The sequence below is a fragment of the Musa acuminata genome, chromosome BXJ2-6 (genome assembly GCF_036884655.1).
Source record: "Musa acuminata AAA Group cultivar baxijiao chromosome BXJ2-6, Cavendish_Baxijiao_AAA, whole genome shotgun sequence".
Taxonomy (NCBI): Eukaryota; Viridiplantae; Streptophyta; class Magnoliopsida; order Zingiberales; family Musaceae; genus Musa; species Musa acuminata.
Window position 1 is genome coordinate 939,753 of NC_088343.1, and position 19,933 is coordinate 959,685.

Below are 19,933 nucleotides of genomic sequence, written 5' to 3' on the forward strand. Positions count from 1 at the left end.
ACAACAACTATCTTCAACATTAATATAATAATACATATATTATATGATATGGAAAGCCAAGGGTTAATAGGCCATGTGACAGAGGACTAATATCATGGAAGAGTTATGAGTTGGATTTCTTACCTCATTTTCTCCATGTAGCGTCTCCTGTCTAGTAATATAGAATTAACATTAATCAGAAACTTAATCCATCAAATTCCATATCAGTATTTCATTACACATCAACTATCAGTTAAATAACTGATCTGAAACTTATAATGAAGTGTACAAGTAATGAACACATACAATACAAGTCTACTATGTTATCGAAAAATGATCGACCTGTATGAATGTCTAGCAACATTAAACATAAATACAAAGTTGATTTTGAGAGGGCTTGTTCCCTTTGCATTGTGAAATACCAGGAACTTAGAAGGATAGGATGGAATTTCAGATGCTGGTCTTGAACCAATTCCATGATGCAATGCTGTTGCCATCTGGGTGTTATTTCAAGATTCTACATGGAACCCTCATGGCCTACAATCCTCTTGATGACAGGCGCTGGAGTTGGTTCAGTGTTTAAAGTTGTTTTTTGAAGTTCAAATAGAAAGCTTGGTCTCTGGAGCAAACAACAAATGGCAACTGTAACACAGTACAGGAACAGTCGTTTGTGACATGCAATGGATTTTACTGCACACAGACAAAAAATAAGAACAAATTAGTCAACAAATTGTAGGTCATGAAGTTTATAATCAAGGAAGTACCGAAAGAACCATTTTGATGCATGATACAGAACACTTACCAGTGTTCAAAAACTAAAATGGTCATTTACATCCAAAATCTCTTGACCTCTTTAAACAGATTATTTTTCCCTATTTAATCAAGTTACAGCAAAAGCATGGTCAGTTGCACATCCATCACAGGTTCTTCCTTTGTTTTCCAAGAAATTTATAACAATTACTTTATTCAGTATGGCCTGGAGAAAAAAAAAAGTGTTCCTGCATTCAACTCTATATTCTTTCTATATGCATGTGCACAAGCCACATGCAACAATGCATGTGGTATATGGTATATGGTATACATGCAAGCATGCATGCGGTATATAGAAAGACTGAACCAAAGGTGTATAGCAATTGAATCTAAGACCTATCATACATGTGCCACAGCTAACAAGACAGCAGAGTACACTACTCACTAAACAGAGCACGTTCATGAGTCAGACCAGCTTAGTCAGCTGATATAAATCAGGACCTTGGCTCAATGTTGAGTCACATGTTGGATTCCCCTATTCCTCTTCCTAATTTTTTTCACAAAAGCATAAAACAGATGCTAGATATGAAAGTCTTATTTCTCATATTTGCCCCTCTCACTTTATACATTTTTTCTTATATTTTAGATTTCCATTGCTCAATTCAATATTTCAAAATTTATTTTGTGAGACTAGTTATTAATATATATTTTTTCAAATCTAACTATACAAAACTTCATATTCTACTAATAAACCCTCTCTACATTACCATTCTTGCCTGTATGGCTTAAAGTTTTGACCACTAGGGTCATCCAGGTGCAACATGATGAAGCCTGGACATTTGCTTAGACCTAGCACTGAATGCAATTGTTGGATAAATAAACTCTTTGTTTGACAAGATGAAAAACATGTGCATTTTGTAAGGAGTAATTTGTGACAATAAGGCATTTTACCTGTGTCCAAAATCCAAATATTTGTATTAGCATCATCATATATAACATACAGTAGAGGGTTGCAAGAAATAGAAGCTGATGGTGCTAAATTAGAGAAACAGTTGGCAGATAAAATTATAGAGGGCAAAGGAACATATGAATATCTTTATAATAATGTTATGCTTATGGACCAACTTACAAATACAAGTACCGAGTTATATGTCATAAGTTTTTTTTTTTTTGAGGTCAAAGAAATGTTGCTGAAATTATTTTCCTGCATGTTCATTCATTAAATTAAATCACTTTCCTTCTGCCCATCGAACATCAAGGACAACCCATATATTACAAGCTTATGCCACAATTAACAGGATCTATTAGCAAAAACATCCCTTCAAATCTTTTTTGGCATTAGGTTTAAGTTTAATCCACTTTGTATCTTTTAAGTAGACTGTTAAATCTAGATCTGTTTGACTTAATCAAGGATAAATAAGAAAACAAAATGCATTTTCTAAAATATAAGCTCAACCTGTGCAGCCAAGACAATTGGAAGCAGATAGAATTTTAGTTCCATAAGATTAATGAGAAAGATTGTATCCGTCAACATGCTGGAGTACTTCAGATTCTGTAATCATATTCCTACTTGAAATGGAAATAAAAGAGTCTTTTGTAATGTAAATAGGGAAGCCAGATCAGAAGGGATTCAGCTCCATGTTTGCAAAATCTAAGTTTCTTTCAAAAGTTTGCAAAATCTAAAGCTGAAATAGCATTCACATTTCATTTCTGTGGACAAAGTTCTCCAAAATCAACCAATCCTGAACGGGGCAAGCTGAACCAACCCAGTCACGTCTAATTTTTCAATGGTTGACTATCCTAACTCAAGAATTAGTGAATCCAGTCAATATCAACCGATTTCCCTTACTCTAATTTGTCAAAGGATGTTAACCTAACTCAAGAATTGGTTGATGTCAATCAATCTCCACAATCCAACCTGATCCTAGACACCAGCCAATCCTGACTAATTCCAACTTATCCAAAGCTAAGTATGGTGCATTTTGACCTGTCTTGACAACTTTTCAGCTGATCTAAGGTCCGTTGAGACAGATTTCAACTTGAGCATAACTCACCTGACCCAGATGATCTAGTCCAATCCCAAGATTCCAGATTCTAATCCTGATAAGGAAGTCAATCATGATCTTTTGAGCTAAACTATGAAAACACTTGACTACATATTACACCCAATTTGCTTAAAGTTTCAATAAATTTAGCATCTTTGAGCAAAAAGAACAAGACTATTTGTTTTGTCTTTTGAGCAAGACTAGCATTTTAAAATGACAAAATTCTTATCTAACTAGTTGACAATCATCATATCACTCTTTTTCAAGTGATCTTTAATTTCTTCATCACTAAGATTGCTCACAATACCTAGCACAGCAGAGCCATCGGTTGGGAGCAGATAAACCCATTTGATCGGCTCAAATTCATGTAGATCAAACAATTCTGAGCCAATTCAACTGCTGATCATCTGCTATGTCCTATAGAAAGGACGCATAAGAACAAATAAAGCTAGCAATAGATAAAAAATGAGATCCCAATTTCTCCCTATTAGAAAATATAGATGTCAAGAACCACTATTAATAGAGATGCCAAGATGTACTAACAACTAGGGGTGAATAACATAATGAATAGGAGTTGCACACCATCATTAATATGTTCCAATCAAATTTACAATAGACAAATTTACATGTGTCCTCAGATGCTGTCAGAACAAAGGAGGGAGGATGGAATAATAAGGTACTTGTTAACTACCATGACAATGTAAAAGAAAATCAGGAATGGGGGAACATTACCCTTAATTCCACAAGTGCTAGTATGTCATGGACAAGCATTTTTAGCTAGCAAGAATTACTGATCGAAAGATAAGTTGATTAGTTCACCTAAACGGCTCTTCAGTGAAGGCAGATAACTGAAGGTGATTGCATTAAGGTAACAAATGACATGAAACAAAATCAGTATATTTTGGGGTCAAAATTAGGAAAAAATAACAATGGAGAAATCTCCATCGTGATGAGACGAGAAGGGAAAGGTGCTTTATTCAGCTGCAGGACTATATAGAAGCCCACATGAAGTAGAAGACATGTTCTCATTAAAGGTGTCCCATCTTCCTGAAAATTTAATCAACTATCTCAAGGAGCTCAAAGAAAAAAAGTCATTTACTCAATATGACATGAGAAATTTTTCACAGCCTTCAAAAAAGAATTTGTTTTCCAAACAAAATAACATGTTTTGAAAGGAAAAAAAGGAGCCTTCACCATGATTTTATTATGGATATTTTTCATAAAACCATACCTATTGTAAAGAATAAGTGCACACATGACAACTTGAGAAAAGATGAGTGCCCAAACAATCCTAAATGTGCACTATCTGTCAACACTATACCTTTGCGTATTTGCATGTGATGCGAATGCCTTTACCATTCAAAACGGATCCCTGGTATAAGCTATTACCTGATAACCTTTACTAGTAGATGAAACTGGAGTAGAAATAAGTTATATGAGTTTAAGGCATGATTAGAAAAGTTATAATACTGTTTTAGGTTAGGTAAGACTATCTCTGAATACATGAATAAGTAAACTCAACAAATAATTGAAGATTGGGTATTGGATAACATTTGGAAGTCACAAAAAAAGTCCAGTACATCTAAAGTCTTGGATCAAGGAAGATCCCAAGTATGACAAGATATAGGTTCCTGACTCAAATTGCAAAATGGTAAAAATTACTAGTTAACTTAACAGCATTTAGCAAACTAAACTACTTTATGCAATTATAAGAACTGAAGAAACTCCCACTAATAACAATTTTCAACATCTGTAAATCCATGTCTATTGTCTAAGGACAAATCTTAAAGAGGAGCAGACTGAACCTTAGAGACAAGCCTTGTGGAACGCCTAGGTATAACAACCTCATCAGACATTGCTTCCTTGGCTGAACTTTTAGTGCTTTTTAAGTCCATGATTGTCCCACTCATATTTTCACAAGTGTGCTGCCTCTTAACATGGATCTCCTCAGGAAACTCTACGTTGCTAGATCTCTTAGAACAATTGTCTAGGGAAGTCTGCACTCCAGAACATCTGCATATTATAAACCATGTTTAATGCTGAAATGCTGTAAGGAATTTAAATGCAACTCGAGCTTTGATCAAACGTCACTTACTCTGAAGTGTCCTTTCCCCTCAATGGTGTGCTGTGACCCTGCATCAAAAGGTACAGTTGGTTGGTTATCAAACATAAAGGAGGCATCAGTTATAAATTCATAAAATAGCAAATAGAGCCCACTTACAATGTCCCACAATTATTATGGTTACAAAAGAAAAGACATAATCCAATGCTATTAAAAAGAACAACATGGACTTCTAAAAGAAGTCAGTGTCCTTTCAGCTTAGATGAGCAGGCAAATAGGATTCTCCAAACAAATGAAAAAAGTCTACTATGTAGTTATTGTGCCATCACATACATTTGTGCATACATGGTTCTCCACTAAAATGCAATAGCTTTAATGTGATAAAAGTTGATGACCATCCTTTAAAAGCCTGACATCTTAAAAGGTACCGAGAATTTAGTGCAAGAAAAAAACAATTACCGATTCATCTTGAAACGTTGAAGTTTGATCCTCAGGATTCACCGTTCCAGAGTTAACACATACTGGTTGATAGAGAAGGTCAACTGCTGCCCCCACCTCTGACTGTGCATCGGCCATTGGACCATCTGGTACCATCGGTCCAATAAGCTGAACAGAATTTGGCAACCCTTCGTGTGGACTGGCATTCTCTGGCAGCTCATCGGTGGCATGCATAATTGAGTCTTCACATGCTCTACTATAATTATTAAGATGGCCATAATGATTAGTGTCTGTACTATTCTGTATATCCTTGGACATAGGAAGGTTACTTTTATCAGGAACGTCACTCAATGTATTAGATAAAGCATTATCTTCAACACCAACAAAATCAATGCATGCAGTCTTAGAAATGAAGCCATCAGTTGTAACAGGAGTAATGGCACCAACATCCTTGTTATCAATAGATTTTGTAGAAGCATCAGGAAGTGATGCATTGCCCTTGACCATTGCAAAGGAAGCATCAATAGAGTCTTGAATTAACACTGTACCTTCTTGAGGACAAGATGCAATATCAGATGCCACGTTGTTTTGAACTGAGTAAGCTGCACAAGAAGATGAAACCACTTGATTCTCCTCCAAACCTGATAAGCCAGCAGGAACACTGCCTGATGTCAAAACAGAAGATCCAGATGTCACCACAGTTGTGTCAGGTGGGTAAGCCTCAGAATTGCAATTCTCACTGACAACTGAACTCAATGATGAATTAGTACAACCAGTGTTCCGATCAACTCCAACACACTGAAGGTGCATCCCACTGTCAACAGATGGTGAAATTTTCATATGATCATCTTCTGGTGAACCACTAATATCTTTTGAAAGAGTCATTGACTCATGATGTTCTGCATTTTGATGGACACACACTTCATCCTTTAAGCTATTGATCCATTCTAATGGACTAGAATTCAAATCAACATATAAATTAATTCCCTCCTCTGACATCACAAAGAATTGAAGTGAAGGGGTTCTTGTAGAAATTTCATCAGCAGATACAAACCCACTTTCCATGGAGTATTCCTGAGGTTTATTATGTTCACATGGTACAGGAATGGTATTACAAGTTCTACTGTTTGTAATAGCATCCTGGGTTAATTTCTCCTCTGGATTTCTATGATCCAACAATTTTCCAGATGCACTTCTGAAACTCGCTTCCTTGCAATCCAGACCATGAAGTCGATTTGTTGCAATTTCTTGGATATCAGCAGCAACACAAGATATTGTTCCCATGTTACAATGCTCAGAAGAAGATCCAAAACCTTCCGTACCTTTATTATTAGCAGGCCATGTTTGTGGCTGCATTAAAAAAATATGTCCTAAATAATATGCACAATGAAATTAATATTAACCAAGTATAAACATACCTTTTCAGAAGTTAGATTGACCATATGGCCAATAAGTTTCATTTGATTACCAGTCTGACAGAGTGATCTACTTTCACCTGGAATTTCACTAACGCTAGAAGACCGTCCATGTATATTAACCATAGAAGAATTTGATCTTCCAAACAGTCCTACAAAAAATTTTCTGGATGTTGATTAAAAATAATTCCTTTGGCACTTTGGCATGACTATAGCAAAATTGCAAATTTCATGACATATGACCTTTACCTCCGGCTGATTCGTCCAGAGAAATGAATGTTTGTTTGACTTTTGTTTCTAATACAAATGATTTTTTGGAAATTCCATCCTTAGAATTAGTTGATTTCTCCAGTGATGATGCTGAACTGGCATTTCTTTTCTGCGAAAACATTAGATATGTATTTAACAAATTTAAATTGCAACTAGACTGCCACCAAGTTTATATATTTATGGAGGAATTTTATTAACTATATGGTAATCTACCTTAAACAGTGAAACCAGCGACTTGGCTAGTTGAGCATGGCTTCTATTTGCAGGAAGATCATGCTGCTTGCACAATTTCTGAAGTTCCTTTCTCGACTTTTTGAGATAGAAGTTTAAGTTCTGATAATCCATCATCTCGACTTTACACTTCCAAAACAGCTAGTCCCAATAATTCCACTTTTATGTCCAATAAAACTGAAGAGAGAAAAAAATCAACATAGTTACAATTTTTTAGTATACAGCTGGAACTGTATACCCAAAACAAGAAAACCAAGCAGTAAATTAACACCATTTTCTAAAGAACATGGAGGAGAGAAACAAAAGCAAGGAAAGCATGTTCAGTCAATTAATTGCAAGAAAAGTTATAACCAGAAACAACACTGTATCAGTTTTATTAATAACTTCAAAAAGAAAAAGAAAATGGACACACACACACACACACACACACACATATGTGTGTGTGTGTGTGACGATGACTGACAAAACAGAACAAGATTGCTCGTCAGATAGTGAGTAGAATTTCAACAGTTAGCATCTCTATTTGATTCTCATGGTCCTTTGAAAGGCTTTACATAATATCAAGATGCAAACAGATTGTTTTTCACATAGATATGCACTTGCTGACCACAACAATATTTTCTGTTCAATACTTCCGTTCAATGTATTAGATCCAAGGAATAAAATATAAAGTGCAAGCAGAAACCAAGCAGGCGTGCATAAACTCATATATTTGAGTAATTGACAACATGCTTAAGAATGAAAAGGCGAGTCTGGCATCAGGATGAGGTTGTTATTCCTTTGTGACCTGGGTAACCAGGGTTTCAGTCATGCATTGACCCTCCCAAGATGTCGCACTGGTGAGAGAGCAATGTGGACTGGGCCACCTATTTATGTTAATTCTCAGGACTGGAATTGCTCTATACTCCAAAATAGGTCTTCCTTCAAGGGCATCGTTCGTACCACTTTGCGGCCAAACCAACAGAGCCACTCAGTTCCATGGTAGATAAGAAAAGAAAACAAAGATGAGTATGTATGACATCTTCCAATTGACAAACGACATGCAAATACAACTGCACGCTGTCCTCCAGATGGATGCAAGTGAAGAAGCTGCAAGTTTTGAACCTAACTCCGAATCCCATCTCGCAAATCGAGTAAAAAAAAACATAGCTATATATCGAAGCAGCTACCAATTAAAGAAGAAATCCATGAAAAATCAAACAGAAAGCTCAGAATCGATCATCAAAGATCGAACCAAACTTGCAAGGCCTGGAATCTAAGAAGCGGAAAGAAAGGGCGGGCTAGGGTTTGGGATAGGTGGGGTTAGCTCGGTACCTCTTCGACACGAGGAGTCTCCAGAGCTCCGTTCATCTGCTGGGCGCTCGCGATGATCGTAGGGATAAGCCGGAAGAGAACCACCGAGAGAGAGAGAACAGACGCGACGAGAGGAGAGGCGAGAACAGGGAAGGATTGCTCAAAGGCGCCGGTGGAGATCGATCGATCAATCGAGGGAGACCACTTCATGTTGATCCGGGTTCGGGTTCACCGCATCGAGCCCGATCCATGAGATCGCTCGTGTTTTCTTGGACTCAAGAACGGATGATAGCGGGTCGGATGTTTTTTATGAGATTAATTTGATTAGGGCCATTGTAATATTTGTGCATAGCCCGTGATACGAGTCGAAGCCCAACGAGAGTCGGGTCGGATCATGTCTATTAACCCGACCCGAACTGTAAGCATATGTAGTGATTTGGCGATTTAACGTGTGAATAATCTTATTTGACCGGACGAGATCCACTAAGATGGAGTGGGTATGCTTCCAAGTGAATTAGTTTGAAGGTCCACTAAGATGGCAGCTACGCACGTGACGCGGCCTCGTGATCTGTAACGGGTCCTAAACAACCGGTGCACCGTTACCCGATGTGACGGAAATAGCGTTCCACGCCCGCATTTTTATCGGAGGAAACTTTGGGACCCATTGACTCCTCCAATAAAGACACGGGTAAAAGATTCGAGTGCCAAGGTGGAAAAAAATAGCAACACCTGCTCTATTTAGACCTCGACATAGCCGCTAAAGACCCGCGTTCTTGGGTGGCACGTTGGGCCCAGTTCGACTCCTCCAATAACGCCATAGGTAAAAGCTTGGGGTGCGGTCGAAGGTTAAAATAAATAATTGATACACTCTCCAAAACAATACCAATAACGTCATGTACCCGCTGAGGCACCCGCTTTCTCGTCGAAGATTTCGGGTCGAGGGTCGAATCCGCCAATCACAAAACAGGTAGAGTTTTTTGGTACAAAACATCTTACCACAAATAATTATCACTCGCTTCTTTGGCCTTCGGAGGTAACGAAGATCCGCTCCTCAAATTGAAATAGTCTACCCGGATCATTTACCGCTTTATTCACAGGAGAAAAAGGCGGGTCCCATGGGATTTCCAATCACAACACAGGTAAGTGGCATGTCTCTCTTTTTGTCGTCTTCGCCCTCGAGATCTACGAGCCTCTCCCCCTCGGGCATCCGAGGTGGCGATGGCTCATTCAACACGGCAAAACAAAGATGAAGAAGCTTTTCACCATTAATTTTTAATCTCCTTTATATTTAATATAATTGAATTAGACTTGGGAGACATCTTTTCGGTCGTCGGTTGTATCGGTAGATGATTAGATCATTCCAACAACTAATAATATTTTAGAGGGGAGGAAGAAAAGAGAAAGATATTTGGTGAGGTCGGTGGAGATCTAACCTAAGAGTTGGTGCACACTTAGACCTGATTCGAATTAAATTAATTATTTTTAATTTTAGATTTTTTTTTTCTAGTACTCTTTGTACCACTAATTTGTTCTTCTGTTTTAGTTGTAGTGATTAATTAACATTTCATCTACTTTTACTTAATTTTAACATGACATATTTTTAATTTATCTTATATAATAAGTAATAAATATTTCTCCTTTTAATTATTTCTTTTCCTTCACAAAATTAACATTATAATTGCAAATGGCATGGAAAAAACAAGCTTATTTAGCACTTGGTAGGAGGTCTCAATCTCTCCTCACTGTGATCATTTCTCCCACCGACTCCCTCTCTCTCTCTCTCTCTTCTTGGTTATATACACCGCCAGTCGCTCGTTGAGCGTCCTCTCCTCTTCTTGCTCTTGCTGTTCTGAGTCATATCAAGCGCAGCCAAGAGATGGTGACGGTGAACGGGGACGCGGCCGGGCTCGTGGTGAGCTTCGGCGAGATGCTGATCGACTTCGTGCCGACGGTGTCGGGGGTGTCGCTGGCGGAGGCGCCGGGGTTCCTGAAGGCGCCGGGGGGAGCGCCGGCCAACGTCGCGATCGCGGTGGCCCGCCTCGGCGGCCGCTGCGCCTTCCTCGGAAAGCTCGGCGACGACGAGTTTGGGCGCATGCTGGCCGCCATCCTGCGCGACAACGGCGTCGACGACTCCGGCGTCACCTTCGACGCCGGCGCCCGCACCGCCCTCGCCTTCGTCACACTCCGCGCCGACGGCGAGCGCGAGTTCATGTTCTACCGCAACCCCAGCGCCGACATGCTCCTCACCGAGGCCGAGCTCAACCTCGACCTCATCCGAAAGGTGTTCCACAGGCGACCGAATCTTGGCTAGATCTCGTTAAACTTAGCTTCGACTGAGCTCAGATCTGTGTGTCCCCACAGGCGAAGGTGTTCCACTACGGATCTATAAGTCTGATAACGGAGCCGTGTAGATCTGCTCACCTGAAGGCCATGGAGGTGGCGAAGGAGGCAGGAGCGCTGCTGTCCTACGACCCCAACCTGCGGCTGCCGCTGTGGCCGTCGGCGGCGGAGGCCAGGGAGCAGATCCTGAGCATATGGGATGCGGCCGACATCATCAAGGTGAGTGACGTCGAGCTGGAGTTCCTCACCGGGACAGACTCGGTGGAAGACGAGGTGGCGATGCGGCTGTGGCGGCCCAGCCTCAAGCTCCTCCTCGTCACCCTCGGGGAGAAGGGTTGCAAGTACTACACTAAGGTAAAGCCTATCTCTGCTTCTTCATTCCTTTAATGGCAGAATGACGAGGAAATTTTGACTCGAATCGACTTTATGGTTTCATAAAATTCATTCCTTTAATTAAAATCAGTATAATTAAGAAAGAAGACACGAAGCAAAACCAAATCAAGATGATATGCATCACAATTCTTATTGTGCCTAAGATCTTATAATCTCTGTAGGAACGGCGGCTACATTTCTTCTAAGATTTCATTCAAGAGTTACTGTGTATTTGTCTGCTTTTCTTTGATGTCTCAAAAAATAAAATGGATCTTTTTTCTAGAATTCTTATAAGATATTTAAGATTGAGTTTGAATTAACTCATGAGAATTTATATCTAAAATTTAGTTTGATACTTCGGTCGAGATTTGAGCTCATCGGTTTTCTTGAATCCAGGACTTTCATGGCAGCGTCGAGTCCTTCGCCGTCAATCAGGTAGACACCACCGGCGCAGGCGACGCCTTTGTCGGTGCACTGCTGGGGAAGTTCGTCGAAGACCAGTCGGCTTTGCAGGTCAAGCATGCCATGCTTCATTTTCTTCCACACAAGCTTGCCTGCCATTAGAACAGTGATGGAAAGAGGCTGATTCATGTGTTGTGTTGCAGGACGAGAAGAAGCTGAGGGAGCTGCTAAGGTTCTCCAACGCCTGTGGAGCGATCACCACCACCAAGAAGGGCGCCATCCCTTCTCTGCCCAACGTATCGGAAGCCATGCAACTGATGGAGAGGGCATAAGAAATGCTTCGATTGCTGTGTTTTGATACGAGAACTCTCTCTCTCTCTCTCTCTCTCTTTTGCCTTCGCTGTGTTATTGTTTCTTCCACCAGCTTTAATCTGGTGGCTGCAATTTGTTTCTGCTGTGATGTTCTCGTCATTAATCTCATTAAACTGCATTGGTGATGGTTTTTTTCCTTCATCTCTTTATCTTCTCAAACCTGCTCACGTATGTTTCTTCTGGCAGAACATTAAAAGCTTAATGGAAGTATATGATACCGTATGCACAAGATTTATATATGTTGTTTTGGAAGATTCATGATAATGACTCACTCCCATATATAAAGTCTATCATGAATAATAGGAAAAGAAATGTTTTTGTTTTCATTCGTAGACATCTATCTATATTATTGATTAGAAGAGGCAAAGCAATTACCATCCACCTTATTGAAATATTCATATATCTTTAATATCATCGATCCTAAATAATTGAAATATTATGGTCTTATTGTTGCAGATTTTGCTATCAGATATTATCGATCAAGAGAATTTTATGTAGCTTGCAAAAACAGAACAGACAAGGATCAAGCATTTATCAAGATCAAGAACCCACCACTGGATTAGTTGGATCAAATACATTTATCGAGCCTGAAGTATCACATCGCATACAAGGAAATATATTAACATTTGATTCTGAGATTGGTTCAGGACACCGCATAAAGGTTTCACATTAATGTTTTGAAGGATTAATCACATTCAACAATGGCAGAGCAAACACAGGCTGCCTTGTTCCTACTCTAATTGCAGGGCTGATACATGACACACAGAACATAAGAAGCTTCCATATGTACAATTTTCGTGAAATCGCGACTTGTTCGATAGCTTAACACAGACAGTGCACTCTTATGGAGATAGAACCCACGTTCATTTCCACCTGCATAGCACAACTCACCAATATCAGAGGTGATTTGGCAACGAAACGGGGAACGCTCTCTGTTCTTCGGAAACTCATCATTCGAACTCCTACACCTGCAAAAGAATGTTAAAATGGGATGTCAACCGTCTTGAAGAATCAGCAAACAAACAGAATTAGTAGACCCAGATTCCAGAAGCAATATATTAAACGCTGCAAAAATTGCAGTCTTGAACCGATTTGCTCACCTCCACTCCACATATAGATATGATTATGATATATGTGAGGCTTAGATTTGTTACCCTGACAGTTGTTGATCAGGTTTTAGATAGAAACTTATTTCGAAACTTGGTTTTGAATCTTGCATTGCATGAGGGCAGGCTGCTAATTTGAGAAAGTCGATGAATTTGTGATTACTGCATAGTTGATGACTAATCTATTTAGAACATCCAAGTAATGTGCCATTTCTTCAAAGTGAAATACCACTAGCACATTTTGTTTTACTCCATTCATTCCTCAAATATTAGAATTTTCAGTAACTAAGGACAATCATCATATTGAGATCTTGCATCGAGTATTAACTGAAAGTATCTGCTAAAGACTCTTTAACAATGTCCTCTAATGCTAAACAAAGGCAATTTCATCTAATGTTTTTGTTAAGGTTCATGATTGTTATATGGTACATGGTCGATCCTAGGTGGTCTTGGTACAAATTCCAACTTTAGAGGTCTATCTACATAAATATAGATATGTCGTGGGGTATATATTTATGCAGGATATCCAGTGTGCGGAGATCACATTTTTATGCACCAGTATCATAACATTCATATTAGTTCTCGGGCAAACAGGTATACACCGGCCAGCACAGTTTGTCATCCATTAAAAATCCATGCAGAAAAGGATATCATTTTCATAATTATAGCATACCTGCCGCCTCCAACGGCTTTGTATAAAGTAGCAGGAACGTGCTATCACATAACATGGTATGAGAAAGCCAGCAAACTGGAGAGTTACCTGCAAATGAATAGCCAAATATTATGGATTTCTAACAGTTGTGAAACAGCAAGAGCACTGACAAATGTTTGAATTGTATTCATTATGATACAGGCTTGCACCAATAGCACATCATTATCTCAATGGCACCAGACTTTGCATAATCACAGAGCTCAACCTAAAATTATCATCTTTTCACTTATATTACAAGCATCTTGCTAATGTTTGGGACAAAAATAGAACTATAACCTTTTTCGTACTGCAAACAGAAGAACCTCCAGCTTTCTAACCACCTAAATGACATTTCAAGGTACCATGTATTGCACCTCTAATGAAAGGAAAAGAAATGTACTAATTGTTTTCAAACTATGCTCCTTTTTCAAAAAAAGATATATGTAGGAGAAGATCATAGGATTGAAATCACATTGACAGAACATATCTGAGACTAAGCAATATAAGTATGTAATTGTTCTTTTATGAAAAATCAACTATTAGTCAATCTGAATTCTAAGGTTTGGATTTAATCCTACCAATGCTCATTGTTACCATTGATATATATACTCTTATAATGTGACAATGTTGTCTGGAGATAAAACCCTGGCCATTCATCTAATGTTAACAACATGGGCCAGATTCAATTTGGGCTAATAAACTTACAGTAGCTTCTCCCAAAGATAAATTGCGATATGATAAACCAACATAGTATTACAGAACATCAATATTTTAAAATCTTTGTGTAAGAATTGCAAAAAGTGCTTCCATGTGATTGCCACATACCTTCAAAAAAAAAAAGAGAAAAACAAAGGCTCACTTGGCATAAGGAGTAATATTATGACACAGTGTAAATAAAACAAGAGTGAAAATATGAAAAGAATATAAGATAAGAATCCAACTTTTGCATAAAAGCTTTTAAAATCAACTAAATCAAGAGAAGCAATCATCCATCAAAACATGTATACTTCAATTTTACAGAGAATCCAATGCATACATCACTATTGTGAAACCAAGATTAGTATAATATCAGGAGATGTTAGGTTGGACTGATAAAGTTTAAGTAGGTATACTATTAGCAACTTAAGCTAAGGCATTTTGGTGATCACATAAATAAGGTCAAATTATCCAAACTATTGGGTCAACCTATCAAGTCAAATCATAACAGAAACTACCTAATTAAAGAGGAAATGGTTTCTTTAGGATTTCCACCAAAGTGCCAGCAACTACCTAATTTTGCACTGTGATATTATGATGATGAAAACCTGTAATTGTTTGTGTCCTAATTGGAACTGTCTTGTTTGGTTGGAAAAAAAAAAAGAGTGAGAAATGTGACTCTTTCTATTGTTTGAACTGATTCACAGTGTCTTTTAGTTATAAGAATTAGCATAATTTAACACTCATACTTTAGAATATATAGTAAATCATCTTACATTGAATAATGCTGATATGTCCTGCATCATTCCAACTTCCTTCATAGCACTAAGAATTTGGCGAACAAACAATAGCACCATCAACTGTAACAGATCACAAACCATTTTGACTTCCATGCTTCATAGATACAAGTTAAATAGCACTTGTTGAAAATATAATGATAGATCATACAATTAGAGCAACGGTGTGGCAACAAGCAACTCCACGGGCACTTGCGGCTGCATAATCTTCATATTCTGCATTTAGTAACCCCTGCTCTGCAGCAGCAATGGCAAGGAAATGGGAATCATGAAGATCAAACCGTGAACCCCAACTTTGCCTGAAAAAAACCAGTGAATAAATAGGTAATGACTGAAGAATATGAAGAAGAAGAACATATCACTACTATAAGTAAAGTTAGTACAATTAGTATCAAGAAACTAAATTGGAACAAATGCAATTCTCTTAATGGAATCCCATGAAATATGAAATTAACATAGTAGACCCAGTTCATGAGTGTTCTCCAAAATGCCCTTGGAACTCTCTATTGGTGACCAAATCATTCAAACAATAGCTAGGATGACAGATGAGATAGACTCCGAAATCACAGAACCATTTTTTTCAAATCAAACATGGCGGGTAGTAGTCTTTCTAGGATGATGCAGTTTGGTGCTTCGGTTAGTTACAATTGGGAGAACTTAATAGTCTTCCCTCTTCTCTAAAACATGACAATGATGTCCTTAAGCTTATGACATATATGCCCTAGTCATTATCATCCTAAATGCTAATAACAAAAAATGAAAATGCAGAATACAACAAAATAAAATGGAAATCATAATCTCTGATAGATGACCTACTTCTGTAGCAAAAAAGAACACACAGAATGGTACATAGAAAAATCATGGACACAAGATCAAATAGACAACACACTTAAATGTAAAAAAGTCTAAAAGCCAAAATCCAGGGTTACCGAGCATATCTTGTGACTAGATTCAAAACTATAACATGTGGTTCACTAGAATTATGTAGAAACTTTTATGCAAATTGTCATTAACTATTCAGGAAGCGATGCAAGCAATGCTGCATGAGAGAGTAAAACAACATTGACAATAATGGTAAACGCCATATAAAAGGTTCGATTAAAATTTTTCTTTAATCCTAAGTTCTTGCATCTACTTTGTTGTGAAATCTTGGCAAGAAAACCTCCTGTAGTTCCTGGCTGGGTGACTACATATATTAATATGGTCACATAAACATTGTAAACATTTCCGACGATGGGAATATTGAGTTGCCTGTTCATGACAGCTCCAAAATAGTTTCTTTAAAATTGTTATTTGGTCCACACAAAAAAATTCCTAGTAGCTACTGAAAGAAATTAATCCCACAATTCACCTTAAAATTGATTGGTGATTTCAAAATTCATAAACTCACTTAACATGCATTTACGTTAGAACAAAAAATACAAACAGTCAAGAAGTACCTGATATCGACAGCCATTACATCAGGACTGGGTCTATATGGGGCAGCATAATTTGGGGCAAAAACCTGTTATCGCAGAAATACTCCAGTAAGTGCTTTACCAGCTAAAGGTGAGAATAATAAATCCAAAAGAAGTTTCTAGTGTCGTAAGGTTACCAACATAATTTGGGGCATGCTTCTCCTATATGAACACTCAGATATTTTTTTAACCTAGAAGAGGAGTGTCATAATCGACATCAGGTCATTTGCCTGACATGAATCACTAGTCATTAAGTATATGGGCATATACTTCTACAGTCATTTGCCTTCTCCTAATTTGGTTTAGGGCTAAACTTACTTCATCTTGTACACAGAAAACTAATATTTACGGTAAGGTCTTCTTTGAGAATTCCTTTCATATTCATGGTAGAAATAGTACATGACAGTTCCCCTTACTCAGTGGCTTGTGTGAAAGGTAAACTTTTGACACAGGATAGACTGGCACAGAGAGAAGTTCTGCAGCAACCCAAAAGTTTTTTAATTAAATTGAACCTGGAAGTATCAATCACCTATTTATTCAATTCAAATCACTAATGCTCAAGGAACAGAACCTGAAATTGTGTAAGGTTAGTAGGAATCTAGGATTGAGGGAAAGGATGTCTGGCAGATGTTGTTTCTAACACATGGATTGAGAATTGGCAGATGGTTTAGGGAGAAGATGGTTATAGTGGACATAAAATCCTACCACAGAAATTTCCATTCAAATGATTTCGGAGCATTTATAGTGGTTGCTGCTGAAAAACACTCAGATACTTGTCTAAGTTGCAACTTAAAAGATATGTATGACTACAATATCTTGAGACAACCCATAATACTAGCAGTTGATTTAGTATGCCCCATTTAACACAATCAGGTAGGCCATCTTTAAAATAACTATTGGAAAGATCAGGCCAATTTTACTAAGTCTAAGCCCTTGAGGTGATCTGCGTCAGGCTAGATGTGAAAGATCATCAACATAGGTTAAGTTTGCACAAATATATGTCAGAAGAAATTAAGTAGTTGGCATTTTGCATGCATACTAAAGGGAGAAATGCAGCTGCATCCAAGCTCTTCTTCTTTTTTTTTTTACTAAAAGAATAAACATTACGAAAACAAGGCTGCATCTAAGTTTATGCATCCCCCTTTTGCCCACAACATATGTGCAGATATCAGCATCTTGAAGCACAACCTGGTTGCAGATTTCACAAGTGATGTTTCCTTTCTTGTTGCACCATTTCTGGATACATTTCCTGTGGGCAAACTGCATACAAAGGCCAAAGTAATAGCTCAAATGATTCCCAGTATTATTTGACATAAAATGAAACAAAAGAAGATTTGTGACCACACAAAACCTAATTCCTAGAAGATCACATGCTTGAATGAAGAACAAAAATTGACCTATCTTTAGAAACAGGTCATTCATAGGTAGATACAAGAAGCTATAAGAGAAATGATGAGAGAGAGAGAGAGAGAGAGGAGAAAGACTGATATATAGTTTACAGAAACAATACAAAAGAAAAAAGTCATATGGTTAGTTAAGTTAGAATAATCAAATCTTTATTTATAGAACTACAGTGCATAGTGAATTATCCTCAGTAACACTATGTTAATTCCATATTTATTTAGTCAATTATCCTCCCCAAATTTCTTGACTATGCTTGGACTAGTAATATTTTTCCTCACTAGGGCTCAATGGCAAGAAAAGATTCATGCAGCCAACTGCAACTAACTGGGACATTACCGCTTGTTGTTGTTGTTGAAGCAGTAATTGTTGTAGCATTGACCGTAACGACATGTACGACAGTCGACCAAAAAGCTCTACTCATTTGGAGACCTTAAAAGAGGAATTGAATGCCAATATCCACAAGAAAAAAAAGCATATGAAAAATTACGTAAAACTATATTATGGAAAATGGAAATTATAAATAAGAATGAAACCTTCCCCCTTTAAAAAAAACTCAACTTTATTATACTAAAATTCATAAAAATGAGGATAAATTCTGGAAAAGGATTGCGAGAATGGGGAAAGGACAAAGAACAACCAAGAGAGAGAGAGAGACCTTGAGGGTTCCATTACAAGCGCAAGGGGCTTCCATGTCGCACTCATCCCCTTCCTCTTGGCATATCCTGCACTCTATCATTTCACCTCCCTTGTTCTCCTTCTTCTTCTTCTTCTTATTATTATTATTATCGGCATTGGCCATCCTGCTCACCGAGCAACCCTCCTCCACCAACCCGCCGTCCCCTACCGGCGACACGATGCCATTCTCTGGCTCGAAGCACGCCGCCGTACCGATGATCCTGTCGACGCACACCATAAAATCCCCCACCATCTCTCTCTCTCTCTCTCTCTCTCTCTCTCTCACTCTCTCAGTGCTCTCTGTTTCGGACAAAGAAAGGGAGGAAAAAGATGAGAAGAACAAGAAATTAAACTTGAAATAGAAACACTGGATCGAGCCAAGTGAAACACCAAAACTACCCCTCCACCCACTGCCTCCGCCTTGAATTTATTTGACCATTTTGCCCCTCATAATATAGCACTGAAAAGGAAATCTCACACTTCACATCCAGAATAATGTCTCAATTTTAATACACCAAAACCCTTTAAATATATTTAAGCTATATATATATATATGTATTAGTAAATGTATTTAAGAAATAATATAGTCATAGTTATTTTTTGACGTTGTACACATGAATGACACAATCAAGTCTTGAGGTATTCCGAGGTTAAAGTTGAAGACGAGTGTGCAACTCTCAAACTCTGAGATGTTGTCAGGGTCAGGTCATTTGCAGAGATGTCCATTAACCAGAGTTAAAGCCAGTCAACTCCTTTATGTGGAAGTCCATCATGGGTGCTGTGTTGGACACCTTTTATCCACTGCAATCAATTTTTCTAAATAATATTTATATTTTCTAATATTTAAAGCAAGTCAACTCCTCAATATATTATGCTGGACACCTTTTAAAAAAAAATCATCAAATTTTTTTATCAGTTTTAAATTGTTATGGTATTTTTATTTAACTCGTTTACTATATTTTTTAATAATATTTAATATATTTTTATTAAGATATTAAAAACATTATAAATGATATCAAGAAAGATATTAAGTGGCAACACATTGTTTATGATATAATATAGTTAAAATTAGAAGTTCATTTGAATCATTTATAGTATTTTTAAATAGGTTTTAAGGTGTTTTATTTTTTTTATTTTT

General features: G+C 37.8%; 3 protein-coding genes across 5 annotated transcripts; 1 reads left to right on the plus strand and 2 right to left on the minus strand.

Moving 5' to 3' along the window:
• Positions 1-150: 150 nt before the first annotated feature.
• On the minus strand, positions 151-8,662 carry LOC135614103 (uncharacterized). 3 transcript variants are annotated; one of them, XM_065111129.1, is made up of 9 exons: positions 8,505-8,662; positions 7,173-7,367; positions 6,939-7,068; positions 6,693-6,841; positions 5,296-6,624; positions 4,870-4,907; positions 4,580-4,787; positions 782-851; positions 151-669 (listed from the first exon to the last, which is right to left on the minus strand). In XM_065111129.1, exons 2-8 carry the CDS (start codon positions 7,305-7,307, stop codon positions 804-806), a joined length of 2,037 nt encoding a protein of 678 aa, XP_064967201.1. In that variant the 5' UTR covers positions 7,308-7,367; positions 8,505-8,662; the 3' UTR covers positions 151-669; positions 782-803. The 3 variants fall into 3 exon arrangements, with proteins under 3 accessions (XP_064967201.1, XP_064967202.1, XP_064967203.1); XM_065111130.1 differs by lacking the exon at positions 782-851; XM_065111131.1 differs by lacking the exons at positions 151-669; positions 782-851 and having other exon boundaries at positions 4,658-4,771.
• Positions 8,663-10,227: 1,565 nt separating this feature from the next.
• Positions 10,228-12,110, plus strand: LOC135614106 (fructokinase-1-like). The gene is made up of 4 exons (XM_065111132.1): positions 10,228-10,764; positions 10,845-11,177; positions 11,592-11,708; positions 11,801-12,110. The coding sequence occupies exons 1-4, from the start codon at positions 10,360-10,362 to the stop codon at positions 11,927-11,929; spliced, it is 984 nt and encodes a 327-aa protein (XP_064967204.1). The 5' UTR covers positions 10,228-10,359; the 3' UTR covers positions 11,930-12,110.
• Positions 12,111-12,574: 464 nt separating this feature from the next.
• LOC103971117 (uncharacterized) lies at positions 12,575-19,104 on the minus strand. Its single transcript, XM_009385073.3, has 7 exons — positions 18,776-19,104; positions 17,905-17,976; positions 16,699-16,763; positions 15,411-15,558; positions 15,239-15,322; positions 13,749-13,835; positions 12,575-12,937 (listed from the first exon to the last, which is right to left on the minus strand). The coding sequence occupies exons 1-7, from the start codon at positions 19,046-19,048 to the stop codon at positions 12,932-12,934; spliced, it is 735 nt and encodes a 244-aa protein (XP_009383348.2). The 5' UTR covers positions 19,049-19,104; the 3' UTR covers positions 12,575-12,931.
• Between the last annotated feature and the right edge of the window lie 829 nt (positions 19,105-19,933).

Bases quoted from the DNA above. Each gene is read 5' to 3' on its own strand.
- LOC135614103 (XM_065111129.1), bottom strand. From the start codon at position 7,307: ATGATGGATTATCAGAACTTAAACTTCTATCTCAAAAAGTCGAGAAAG. The intron at 7,069-7,172 runs GTAGATTACCAT...ATGTTTTCGCAG, and splicing joins CGCTGGTTTCACTGTTTAAG to AAAAGAAATGCCAGTTCAGC. The intron at 852-4,579 runs GTTCAGTCTGCT...TTGATTAAATAG, and splicing joins CCACAAGGCTTGTCTCTAAG to GGAAAAATAATCTGTTTAAA.
- LOC135614106 (XM_065111132.1), top strand. From the start codon at position 10,360: ATGGTGACGGTGAACGGGGACGCGGCCGGGCTCGTGGTGAGCTTCGGC. The intron at 10,765-10,844 runs GTGTTCCACAGG...GTGTCCCCACAG, and splicing joins ACCTCGACCTCATCCGAAAG to GCGAAGGTGTTCCACTACGG. The intron at 11,709-11,800 runs GTCAAGCATGCC...GTTGTGTTGCAG, and splicing joins AAGACCAGTCGGCTTTGCAG to GACGAGAAGAAGCTGAGGGA.
- LOC103971117 (XM_009385073.3), bottom strand. From the start codon at position 19,048: ATGGTGGGGGATTTTATGGTGTGCGTCGACAGGATCATCGGTACGGCG. The intron at 17,977-18,775 runs GTCTCTCTCTCT...CTTTGTATGCAG, and splicing joins CTTGTAATGGAACCCTCAAG to TTTGCCCACAGGAAATGTAT. The intron at 16,764-17,904 runs GTTGTGCTTCAA...CTGCGATAACAG, and splicing joins CTTGTGAAATCTGCAACCAG to GTTTTTGCCCCAAATTATGC.